The following is a 13,672-nucleotide window of genomic DNA, read 5'->3' on the forward strand; positions in this document are numbered from 1 at the left end:
TCAATTTAGATTTATAGATCTAAATTCCATTATTGTTTGTTATCATTTCATAGTTATTAATTAGATTTAGATTATTGTTTAGTGAAATCGCGTAAAGTTAGAATCTTTTCATTATGTTTAGTTTAGATTTAATGGGAATTGTTAGTTTGATGAATCAAGGCTAAATCCTCCATTAGAGTGTTTGATGAAGCCTTGATGAAAACTTAGTGGTTAGTATAGAATTGGTTGTAGAATCTATTCCACTCTAGAAAGTCGTGTTTAAGCCATGAGAATGGGTGGACGACTTCACATGCTAGTTAGTACTTTCGGTAGAAATGCCATGAACACTAGGGATTAGAACTTCGAATTTCTTGCCGTAGTAAGAGCGTGAGAATCGAGATACAAGAATCTATACTAGGTTATTAAGTTGGATTAGAGGTGGATTCAATTCCCCTCAATCCTTTATCTAGATTCAAAACAATCATATTTCCATAGCATTCGTAGTTTAATTTTAGTTTATGTTATATCTTGTTATTTATATTAGCGCGTCTTGTTAGTATAATTTCCCTCGTAAAACTCTCATTGACTTAAGAGCGACTAGTTAGACTTAGAAAACAATCCATGCTAGGGAACTAGGAGTGGAACGAACTTCGTACTCCATTTAGTGCAATTCGCATTGAGAGTAGAAGATTTGATAATAGACTCGTAAAAGTCAAGTTTAGTTTACAAACGTTTTGGATTCCTAGTTCATTTCGTAGGTACACTATTTATTTTAACAGTTATCACATGCGTCTGAGTCACGTTTGTCCCCGTGTTCATGTCTGACGTGAGTCCAACGCGGACATAGGCCTTTGATAACTGCGTCCGTGTAGTGGAGGTTCTAACAGTAAACGACCCGAACCAACATCAATAAGAAAGGCGGTTTAAGTTAGTGTAGGTAAATGGTCTAGAATTTCATTCTAGATATTTTGGTTCTGGGTTTGCTTGAACTAATCCGATATGAACCGAACTGACAATCAGCTATGGAAGTGTATGGGTTTGGTTAAATATACATATTGCCTAAACTTTTTTAAGAGAGGTCTCCTGGGTAATGGAATTTCCAAAGTCCGATCCAAACTGATCCATTGATTTTAATAGTCCATCTCTCGAAATGTTCAACGTAAACCAAAAAATTGAATCAATATTTTAAAATATTAAAAAGAACGAAGGTCTATTGAATTTAACGCCCAAAATAGGAAACTATCCCTTAAAAATAATCCTAAAAATACAAAAGAACCTTATTATTTCTTAATGCTAATTGGGTGTTTGGATCCTATTTATTTATTTTCAATAAACATTTATTAGTGAAAAAACGTTTTTTGGAAAAATAAACATGTTTGGTCTCTATTTTTGTAGAAACTAGTTTTTCACCCAAAAATAATTTATTGGTCCAAAAAACATTTTTTTTTTAAATAGTTAGGGGTTAGGCAAACCCCAACCTATATTAAAAGTGAATCTTAACCTCTTTGTTACATCATACCCCTAGCATCATCCTCCACTATTACATTTAACTCATACTCAACAGGAGAAATGCTATAAAAGGTGCTTAGACTCTCACAAGAACTAAACCTATCCATTCCAGTACTTGCCTTAGCCAGCCAATCAGCTACTTTATTTCTCTCCTTATACACGTGGGAGACTACAACAGACTCAAACTTCCTCATGTTCATTCTGATCACAACAATCAGGTCTAAACAATACCAAGGACATATCTCCACCTTGTTGATCACTTGAATTGCCCTTAAGGAATCAGTTTCAACCATGATGTTCTTACAGTTCATGTATTGAGCTGCCAATAGCCCAACTTCAATTCCTTTTAGCTCCTAGACTATAACCAATCTTAGATTAGAGTGCCCCATGTAGATGAGTAATGGTACCCCTTCATGGTCCCTTAGTACTCCACCACATCTGGCTCCTTCAGCATTTACTGCCCCATCTATGTTTATTTTTATCGTGCCAAGAGGTGGTTTTGCCCATTGCCCTTGTATCGGGGTTTTCTGTTTTAGCAAGAGGTCTATACCGATATTGTTTGTGATCTTCCTAGTTTCAGGTGAGTCTTCTGCTTCCTTTATCACTCTCTGAAGATAATTTCTCATTCTTTCAATTATGTCTCTAGAGAGATTCTCAGCGGAGTGTATTTTGTTCTTGAACTTCCTGTTGTTTCGTTCATTCCAGATTCTGTAGACTGTGGCACAAACAAAGGTTCTGACTATCTCACTAGCCACCAAGATTTTCCAACTAATCCATATAATACTCTTCCATTCTAGAGTAGATTCACATACAATTGCTTTTAACCCCAGTCGTTGCTTTACTGCTACCCACACTTTGCGAGAATAATGCTCACAGTTTAAATAAAGGTGTTCCGAATTTTCGGGATAGGCCTCATAGAAACAACACCTTGAGGAGGTGAGAATCCTCCTGTGCATAAGCCTATCTTGTGTGGCTAGGCACCCTGTAAACAGTTACCAGGTTATGAACGAGTGCTTTGGAATCGTGTATTTACCCCAAACCAACTTGTACCAATTAACCTTCTCTCTTACCTTTTTTATAGCCATATATGCAGATTTAGTAGTAAACTTACCACTACTGGAAGGTGTCCACACAACTAGATATTTCCCTATGTTGGGGTTGATTCTCGTCTGCAAGATGTTCACTTTCAGTTCACCATTTGGTAACTGCGCTACTAGCTTATTCCATATACCATTGGTAATCAATACACTGACTTTGGCGCCATCAGGCATAGCCTGCAGCATGTTTCGAGCTTGGTTGTTGTGGATCAGCAGTTTTGAGGACATCCAAGGATCATGCCACAAGCTAGTCTCCTTTCCATTTGCTATCAAACATTGAATGAGTTTTCTGGCAGTCTTTCGGTGCTTAAGAATGCATCTCCAGGCCCAAAAATAGCCTTGCAGTATCTTCATGGTCCAAAAGTACTTACTCCTTATATGATATTTCCAAGTCCACTTTGTCCATAAAGTTTCCTATTTACTCACCACTTTGAAGACTAACCCACAATATGTAGCTTTGTTCCACACTCTCGGGTCCATAATGCTTAGCCCCCCTTCTGACTTGTGTAATCTTAGTTTTGCATGACTGGCTTTATGCATTTTAGCTTGCATGGAAACTCTAGCCCAAAGAAATCGGTTGCATAGCTTGGCCACCTTATCAAGTACCCCCATAGTCAAGATGAAGGTCTTAGTCCAATAGATGTTAAAAGAAGAAAGGATGGATTGTATAAGCTGCAATTTTGCTGCATATGATAAAGCCCTATTTTTCCAAAAGTTCAAGTGGATAATCGGGAAAGGGCACTGTTAAAGAGAATTGGACTGATTGTGGAGTGCAAGGTCAGATTACCTACCCCATGTGTTTGGAGTAAACCAGCAGTAGGCTTTGTAAAACTAAACATAGATGGTGCAGTGTCAGATCATAGAAGTGCAACACGTGCAGCAAGAGACTCCAATGGTGAGGTTCTATTTGCTTAAGCAGGGGGAGGAGGACGTAAATCAGTGATTTATCAGGAGTTAAAAGCTATCATGCAAGGATTACAAGGCTGTGTGGTCTACCGTTTCATGAAGGTAATAGTTGCATCAGATCCACAAAGCACGATAAACATTCTAAAGAAGAAAGAGAAATCACCTTGGTTCTCTCAGAATTTGGTAGGTGCTATTGAACTGTTTTGTACTAAGCTTACCTGTGTTGAGTTTATACATGTTTATCGAGAGACTAAGAGAGTAGCTGACCACCTGGCAGCTCTAGATAATTGCAATTATGGTGTGCAGTACTTTATACCTCCCCTGAGTTTGCAACTCATGTGTTTGGTGGAGGAGGACAAGTGTAAGGTATTTTTGAGAGTTTAATGCAGGTAAAGGTCTGAATAACCCTAAACTTTGTTCAAAAAAAAAAAAAAAAAAAAAAAAGCAGTCCTTGGAGCTTAATCTCGCAGAGGTAAGATGTAATCCGAGGTACTTAACAGGAGGAGTAGCCTTCTGAATCCCTAGCAAGTTTGCAAGCGCAAGTCCATCATCCTCTGTAATAGTACCAGTGAGATTAGTAGTTTTCATGGAGTTAATCTTGAGCCCCGTAAGAGTGGAGAAGCAATCAATAGAATCCTTTATTGCGGTAATAGATGTTGTTTCGCCTTTACAGAAAAGGAGGACATCATCTGCAAAGCTCAAATGAGTGATGGAAAGTCTTCTACACTTTGAATGTGGGGCAATACTTTGTGAGTTCAAACCCTATTTTAAGAGATCCTAGCAGTTCCATGATCAACACAAACAGATATGGAATCCCTCTATTGCATTTGGAATAACCTTGTGGGCATCCATTCACCAATATAGAGCAAGAAGGAGAGGTGAAGCACATGGCAAGCCATTTGATGACCCTTGGGGGAAACTCAAATTTTTTGAGGACTAGGATTAATGTTTCCCAGCTGATCGTGTCATAGGCTTTTTGAATGTCAACTTTGATTGTACATCTCTGGGGACCATGCTTCCTTGTATAGCCTCTGAGGAGCTCATGAGCCAGCAGAAGATTGTCCTGGATGCACCTTCGAGGGATAAAGGCCGACTGGTTGAGCTCTATCAACTCTTCCAGGTGAGGTTTCATCCTGTTACTTAAAACCTTGGCAATACATTTGTAAGTAACATTACAGCAAGCAATCGGTCTATACTCATCAACCTTATACACAATAGATTTCTTTGGAATTAAACACAGAAAAGTAACATTGGTACCTTTGTGTATATTGTTATTTTTGAAGATTGAATGGATAGCTTTAAGGAAATCACTACCCACTATGTCCCATGTTTTCTTGTAAAAGAAAGCTGTATAACCATCTGGGCCCGGAGCTTTAGCATCTTCCATGGAGAAAAGAGCTTTCTTGATCTCGTCATTTAATATATCTTCAGAGAGCATATCTACCGTCTCTTGATCCACCACATTTCTAACAGGAATCTCTTGTAACAGAGCTTCAGAGCACATAGCTTGGGATTGTACTCCCAGAAGACCTTGGTAATAATGAATAAAGGCTTTAGAGACATCGACCCTTTCATGTTTAATCCCCTCCATATCAATCACTGCCCAAATGGAGTTTTTATTCTTCCTTTCCTTGATAACTTGATGAAGGAATTTGTTACCTTTATCCCCAAAGTCAAGGCAGTCATTTTTTGCCCCTGGTTTTTAAATCCATAAACTCCATCTCTATCAAGTTACAGAGTCTAGCTCTAGCTTCTTTCTCCTGAATAGTTAAAAGAGCATCTTGAGGGAACTAATGTAGTTGCCTTTGTAACTTGTGCAAATCAGCTCTTGTTGCCTCTCTTTTAAGATGAAGGTCTTACATGTGATTTCTGGCCCATCTACACAATCTGTTTTTCAGCAGCTTCAACTTGTGAACTAGGATATAAAGCGAACTACCAACCACTTCAATATTCCAAACTTGCTGGACAACCTCCTTAAACTCGTTGTGTAGCATGAAGACATTGCAGAAACGAAACGGAACTTTACCCCTTTCTAAATCAACAAGATACACCAGCATGGGTGAGTGGTCTGAGATACCTTGAGTTAAGAATTCAGCTGAGGCATATGCAAACACTTGAGACCATTCTATATTTACAAGCACTCTATCAATCTTAGACCATTTCCTATTACTTCCAATCCCATAGTTTGTCCAAATGTAAAAACAACTTGAAGATTTTAAATCATACAGCCCTGTATCAGATAGACAGTCCCCAAAAGGTATAGTTTCCCTCGATTGCGCAAATTCCCCAATCCTTTCATAAGAAAAAAAGACATTGTTAAAATCACCTAGGACACACCATTATTTAGAGATGCTTTGGTGTAGGTGTCTAAGGTCCATCCATAGTCCCACCCTTTCCTGACTATTATTACTTGCATAAATAATTGTTGCAAAGAAGCTAGAGGAGTTAAGATGCACAGACACCTTATAATGAATAAATTGAGAAGCTTCATGTAGCTTGTGTACTGATACTAGGTTAGGATCCCATATTATCCAAATCTGTCCATTTGGGTTGCTACTGTAGTTGTTTACAAAATTCCAGTTTGGTGCACAAATTCCACTGATAACGTTGCTTTTTGCCTCCTTAACTTTTGCTTTCATCAATCCCAGGAGACATAATTTATTCTTCAAAATGAAATTATTTATTTCATCAGCTTTCTTGAAATCATTGAGTCATCTTATATTCCAAGTGCAAAATTTATTCATCGAAACCATTTAATGTTTTTTCTTCCCTGACCCCTTTGGTCCGCCTGTCCTTTTCTTTTTCTCACTGATGTAGGCTTCCCTGCTCTTCTCAGTTCTGGCATTCTCACATTCTTTCTCAAGTTCAATAACTCTTTTTTGGGCTCCAGTCTTAGCCTTTACCACCACATCCCTAGGGGGTACATGATCACTGAAGTATTCCACAGGGACCCCTTTAAATATATCATCTTCTATCTCATCTTCACTCTCAGCTAGAGCTTGAAAAGTATTATGTTCATTTATGTAATCTCCCTATACCCTTTTCCCTTTTCCTTGAGATTGCATGGTAATAGCATTGTACTCTTCAATTCTGATAGCAGTGGAGATCTGGTACTCTTCAACTTCTAGCCTTTGTATAGCTCGAGCAGTTCTATTAGTTACAGGGATGAAACTCTACACGACATCTTGCTGAACAGGTATCACTGGTGGTTCATACTGTACTATCTCTAGCCCAGAGGTATGCATCTCCATAACCTCACCATCCTTACACTCAGCATAGGTAGATCCTCCATCAGTAAAGCTATCTTCTTGACTTGTTTCCCCATATTTGGTGTTGTGCTCTCTTTATCTATAGGTTTGGCTCTCCAAACTTGCTTTGGTTGAGATGGGTAGTTTGAATATTTATGCCCAAACAAGTTACACCTTGTACAGGATGCAGGCACCCAAGGATAATCTACTGCCAGTTCTACAACCTCTTCACCCATTTTCACTGGTATAGAAGTCCTATAAGAGAAATCTATCAGGACCTCAACACATATCTTAGCAAAATTGAGCCTGGTTCTTGCCCTTGCAGCCTCATCCATACTTACTAGTTTCCCAATCAAGCTCGCTACATAGCCTAGTCCATCATCAGTCCAGAGTTCTTTTGGCATATCCATGATCTTAACTCAAATGGGAAGTTTAGTGATCCTGTGCCTCTGAGCTTCAACTTCTCGAGTCCACTGTCGAACAACAAATAATCGACCAGCAATGAATATAGGGTCTGCTTCCAACACTTGTTTTCTATCCTCATCTAGATTAAACTTGAAATAGAACAATTCTCTATCGTTAGATATGGTATAGTTGCCTTTTATCTTCCATAATCTAGCCAGAGAGGATTTGACCAAAGGGAATGGGAGTCTTTTCTCAACAAAGAAACCAACGACATAGTCACTCCAAAAAGATACTCCTTGCTTTAAAATACTAGCTGGTATTTCAGTTACTCCATCAACTTGATGAGTTTCAAAACTTCTTAGAGAAGTGTTTGTAAAACTGGACCCTCCTCTAAAAAGAGAACTCCATGAGCCTTGGTTGCGCAACCTAGATGAAACATTTGTAGCAGAAGGGGGGTTAGAGGGGGAAGAAGGTAGATCAGTCATTAAAAAAATGGGGTCGCTAGAATCATGGAGGGATGGGGTTGATCTATCTTTTTAGTAAACAAAAAAAAGGGAAGGGATGGAGGGAAGGGTTTGGTCAGGCAGGTTAAACAAAACAAAAAAGGAAAGAAAACCTTGTAAAAAACGGATAGACTTGAGGGAGAAGACTAAAAATAGTCAAAAGCAAACAAATGCGGTGCACTTGATAACAGAAATAGAATAAGCTAAGTTACTCCCTTTCTCCAACTCAAGGTCCCCATTAGAGGAAAAGCTTAATCTTATATATTGATAAATAACAATAAACATGTTTTATGATAAATAGCAAAAACTTGTTTTTCAATTTAAAAATCAATCAATTATCGAAGAAAAAAAAAGTTAAAAAAACAATCTTTTTTATAACTTTCTCATCCAGCTCCAAACTCCAAACGCATATGGATTGCCCATTAGTGAAAAATGCCGAGACATTGTAAGATATTTCAAAAGATATCATAAAATTTACTAGTTTGATAAAATAGCTTTTAAGAAAAAATCTCAACCAAACATGGTTATTTAAAAATTGTTTTTAGAATAAATATTTTTTCAGAAATTTTTTTTTGAGCAAAACTGATTTTTTGAAAAAATGAGATCTAAACACCCACTAATATGTTCCTATTTTAACTGACTCTTTATCAAAACTAGCCTCTATGTACATGCCACGATACAATTTTTCTAACAAAACCAATTAAGTGGGACCCTCGATGGAAAACGAAATAAAGCAATTTTGGTGGTGTCGTCAATGATTTGGGTGGGGCCACAATTAAAAAGTAGCAGAAAAAAATATAAAAAGATTTAATAAATGAAGCAAAATTATAGAAATTCCTTTGTGACAGACGCTATTTACGATTCTGCCAACGTGACAGAAACATAATCTACTATTCCTCGCACCCCACATTTTTTATTCTATTTAGATAAATATATAATAAAAAAAATAAAAAATAATAATAATAACAATTCTTAATCAATCTAATCCTAGGGTTGTGGAACGTTAATAGTGAAAGAAAACGAAAATGATTATTGTTTATCATATCCAGTCATGAAAAAAGAAAAGAAATTATAGGTGTACTATAAGTGTTTTCCATGTTGATGAATACAATAATACGAGGTATTCAACTAAATTAGGATGAGGGCGAAGGTGAAGGGGCTTTGTCTACTAAATCAACAAATTGGTTCCATAAACCATATCCCCACTCAATATTTCGTTCGATATGAGTGGCTTCCAAAGCATCAATAAAGTGACCCCAACATTTCTTTGGATGTGAAATTACAATTTCTCGGCAACAACTAAGGCCAATATTTAAACTCTTCGCATCAAATGCTCTATCTATTTCATCTGCACATAGATTAGAAATCCAACATTCTTTATCTTCAGCTGAAGTGATCCCGAGGCCCACCAAAACAAACAACAACGCAACCACTACCATTTTTTAACCTTGGAACTTTTCCATATTTTTATTATTATTTTTTTTCTCTCTACCTTTTTTTTTATCCTTCTGGATTAAGGTATTGCGATGGTGTGATAGAAAGTGTAAGTCGTTATATATTTATACATATAAAAGTGTTTCTTATGTTGGTTACTAGGTATTACCCTCGGCACGGATGTCCTTATTGTGGCTACCCATTTGAATGTTGGATTTCTAAAATATAATCTCAATATACCTTAATAGTTGCATAACTTCAATAGCAAAACAGTTCTAATAATTTAAGTGTAACTAAAATCAATTGCAAACTGCAAAAACTTGCACTATCCAAAACCAAGACGACCTCCAGATGTTATATAAATATAAAGCTTTTAATACAAATGTTAGACTATCAATGGCCCATTTGTTTCATTGTTGTACCTTCTCATTCACTGAGGAACATAAAATCTTCCAATTTTGGAAATATAATGTATAGAAAATAACTTTGGTATTACATTAGTTCTCAAAACTTTTGCAATCTTTCGCGAAAACAAAGTCCACTTGGATGATGCTTCTGTGCCATAATTAGCACCACCTCATCTAGCACTCTCATTGTCATTTGGAAAGAAAAGGATCACATTTTTTTGTATTCAACTGTCAGGCTATTGTCGTATTCATCTTTGAGAAATCAATCGACTTTTCTTTTGAGGGACCAACTTCAGCATCAAGCTATTGACATGAAAAGTTCTCAAAAAAAAGGCAAGACATATCATATGTGGTAAGAGTAATTTTTCATCATGTTATGTGCAAGAAGACAAAGTAAGTGATAACCGTAAAAATAGTAGAATCCTAAATATTAATGTTAACAACACTAATACGTAATCCTACCGTTCTTACGTTTAAATCAATTCTTCTTACTCTCAAAACATAATCATGCAATATAATGAGTAAGGATTCGTCCACTCTTAACTCTCTAGACTTAAATCGAATTCAACTAATCAAACCCAAAAGGAACAATGGTGAGAGTAATGATTTGATGTGAAATTTCTATACTACCATTCCCAACACAAGAACAATAATAACAATAAGACATAATTAAATTAAACTGAAATTAAAACTAATTTAGAACTAAGATTGTGAAAACTAATTATGAATTTAAGACAACTAAATCTAAATAAGAATTTAAGCAATAATCTAAATTGAAATGAAGAACTAATACTTTATTCTAAAAACTAAATATGATTCTAAACTAACTAATTGAATGAATGTAAAAAAAAAACTAGATCTAGATCTAGTTTTTCTAACCCTAAACTCCATTAACATTATTAACATTAGCTTCCTAACCTAACTGCCATTAACAAAGAGTCTAACTTTTGTTTTTATACTTTCAGATCCAAAAATCGTGCATGGGCTTGGAGCCATGTTTTGGGCCGGAAAATCGGGCCCAAAACCCAATTTCTTTAGTCCAAAATGGGCTCTTCAGTTGTAGTTGTCTTCGACAGATGTTTTGTCCACTTTTCCTCCTCTGATTGGGCCAAGTCTTGGACCATTGGAAAGCTCTTTTCGAGCCGATTGTTTTGACATAAGGTAGGCCCAATTCCGAGGTCTGAGTCCAAAGATATAGTCTTCGGAAGTTCTGCTGACTTTGTGCACTGTTTCTGCCCGCGTGGACTTTGACTTTTCAGCTTTTGACCAGGCTTTACAAAGGCTTTGTCTTCTTGAAAATTGGCCTTTAATCACAGAACTCCTTAGCAACTGACCTTTGCTCCTTTATCTCACTAAAGTGGCACATTTCTGCACATAATGGACTTTGAAGCCTGAAATGCATAAAAACACGTAATCAATATTAACTCTTACTTATTATTCACATAATTGGTCTAAAAGTACGATTGTTAAGGGTTAAAACTACAGTTTTGGGCTCTTATCAAACCACCCCCAAACAGCATTTTGCTTGTCCTCAAGCAAAGATGAGAAATTAGAATAAGTGACCAAAAATGGAGTTCTATCTACTCTCGTTTCGCTGAGTGCGATTGCATTGACCATATGCAACAAGGCCTTAAACCACTAGGAATTCCCTAGTGGATGAATTATAGCCTCGTGAGAGTTTTCTAGTGAAGGTACTCACAAACTTCATCTATACTACAACGACTAAGAAATAAAACTATTGTTTCCTTATTTATGTCTCAATTATCTATACATCTCACTAGCAATGAATACAGAATAATCATGTCGAAACCTAACCTAATATATGCATAATAATCAATCATCTACGAATCAACATATATACAATGAGTAATGCTATGAAATGCAGTAACAGGTTCATTTCTGAAACTTTGGAATAGCATCCTTAAGTAGGTTCTCACATAAAAGTCAAGACAAAAATCACTCTGATTTTTCCACTCAAGTTTTGCTACTCCAGTGTGCAGTGGGCATACTTTACCTTACAATCTCAATGACACACAAGGAAGCCGAAGTTGATCAAACACATCTGCCACTTATTATCACACTAACCTATTCCTAATTGAGCTAGAGGTCTTTATTAGGTGTTGCGGGGATTAGGAGATGGTTTAAGAATGAAGGAAACGGATATTAAAAAAGACAAGTCTGAGATAATAGGGTCTTCATATTACATAACTAGAGAAAACCTTGTTCTTTTGCTTCTACACTTTGTTTCCATCTTTAGCTTTTTTCTTTTGGCTTTTCGACTCCTTTTATTCTATTTTTGGAGTTTTTATTTTATTTCTATTTTTCTTTTTCTTTTCTTTACTTTTCTTTGGATGGAAAATTCTTTTCTTTTTCTTTTCTGAAGCAACTAACTAATTTCTATTTACACAGGTTTTTCTCTTCTCTTTTCTTCACTTATCCTATTCTCAGACTTATTCTAAAATGGGTAGGTTGATTTTTATTTTTATTTTTATTTTGTTTTTGTAACAGGGTAAAGGAATTGTGGTTTATGGAAGGGCTAATGAAAGGCTCAGTGGGGCGACTAGCGGAAAATATACTTAGGTAAGAATTTCTAGCTATATCGATCGAAAAAGGGCCTAAATTCTCTCTTAGGACATGGTATAGTGGTCAAGCAAGTGGACGTGTGATTTCTCTATTCGGAATATACTTCTCCCTTGTGTCATTTCTCAAATGTTTCACTCATATAAGGCTTTAGGCTATATTCTCACGATTTGTAGAATAAGTACTCTAGCCTAGATTTCCGAAACTTATTGCCAAACAATCATAGATACTCATGTAATATATTTATAGATAGATGCAAAGATTATTACCTACATATTAACCTAAGTTTCTAAAAACTATTCTAATGCAAAAGCTACGGAGACTTCTAGATTATTAAGAGCATAGAAAAGAAACAATACCAATATTCCTAAGTGTATAGCATAAACTTTTTATTTTTATTTTTATTTTTATTTTTTTAAGACAAATAATACGTAATATACAACCTAATATGTGCTTAACATTTACATCGTGTTTCTATACCACCCCCAAACAATTTGGGAGAAGGGGGATCATGAAATAATTTAATAGCACAATTAAATTATGTAACTAACTAATTTTTATAATTTTTAATATTTTATAAATAAAAGTGCGTAATTTACATCCTAAAAGTGTTTAATTTTTGCAAATGTTTCTATCCCACCCCCCAAACAATCGAACGATTTGTCCTCAAAGTGTAAAGAGATAAGGAAAGAATTTACCATAGAAACGTGGCAAAAATTGGCAGTACCTGTAACAGAAATATTGTAAATATGATATGATAATATGAAGCACAATGAAACTGGTATGTACTAACTAACACAAACTCTACTAGAGTAAACATGACAGACTTAGGGTGGCAACAAGATTTGAAATGAATACCAAAATACGCCACCCCCAAACAAAATTGGAAAACTCTTTTTAAGTTTGAAAATTTTTGTTTGGCCTATACTCTAGAAAGTTGGTATTGTACGAAAACTTGGGTCTTTTAAAGTCAGATTCCCTAAACTTAAAGTGATATATATGTATTAACATGCAGTTTCCCATATATCAATAATCGAAAAAGTTGTCGGTCCTTCCACAAATAATTAACATGGAATGCACCATCAAACAGAATTAAGCACCAAGATTTTCTATGATGTAGCTTAGTGGAATGAGAGCAAAGCCTTATAGATCTAAAACCTAATCGAGTATATAGTTTCTTCTTTGTCCTCCTACGACGGGGATGCCAAGTAAATGAATGTGAGAAAATTGATGGTTGTGGAAGATCGTGGGATGTGGATAATTTTAGAAGGAAAAAAATGGAAAAAATGAAAAAGTGTCGGTGGCTTGTCCTTGGGGTGTTACTTCTTCACCAGTTGGTTTTAGATAGTTATGAAGCATAGGAGGAACACCAAGGTCAAGTACAAACTCAATGGTTTTTGAAAAGGTAGAGGGTGAAGAACATTAAGTGATGGAAGGTGAATGAGTGACATGAGTATGTGAGGTGGGTGAATGGTGTTCAACTAGTGTTCTTAGGTCTATATCATCGAGGCCTTGAGATATGCAAGACATTCCTCAATAGGTGGGTAAGAAGAATCACTAGGATAGAGGGCTTAAAAATTCTTCTTCCGTCATGGCGTCAAGAG

At 36.1% G+C, this 13,672-nt stretch overlaps 1 protein-coding gene across 1 annotated transcript; it reads right to left on the bottom strand.

The window, feature by feature from the left end:
* Nucleotides 1-5,173: 5,173 nt before the first annotated feature.
* LOC147475612 (uncharacterized) lies at nt 5,174-7,149 on the bottom strand. The gene is made up of 5 exons (XM_086585464.1): nt 6,751-7,149; nt 6,530-6,664; nt 6,267-6,478; nt 5,432-5,783; nt 5,174-5,251 (listed from the first exon to the last, which is right to left on the bottom strand). The coding sequence occupies exons 1-5, from the start codon at nt 7,147-7,149 to the stop codon at nt 5,174-5,176; spliced, it is 1,176 nt and encodes a 391-aa protein (XP_086441590.1).
* Between the last annotated feature and the right edge of the window lie 6,523 nt (nt 7,150-13,672).

This window comes from Coptis chinensis, chromosome 9 (genome assembly GCF_015680905.1).
Source record: "Coptis chinensis isolate HL-2020 chromosome 9, ASM1568090v1, whole genome shotgun sequence".
NCBI classification, from domain to species: domain Eukaryota; kingdom Viridiplantae; phylum Streptophyta; class Magnoliopsida; order Ranunculales; family Ranunculaceae; genus Coptis; species Coptis chinensis.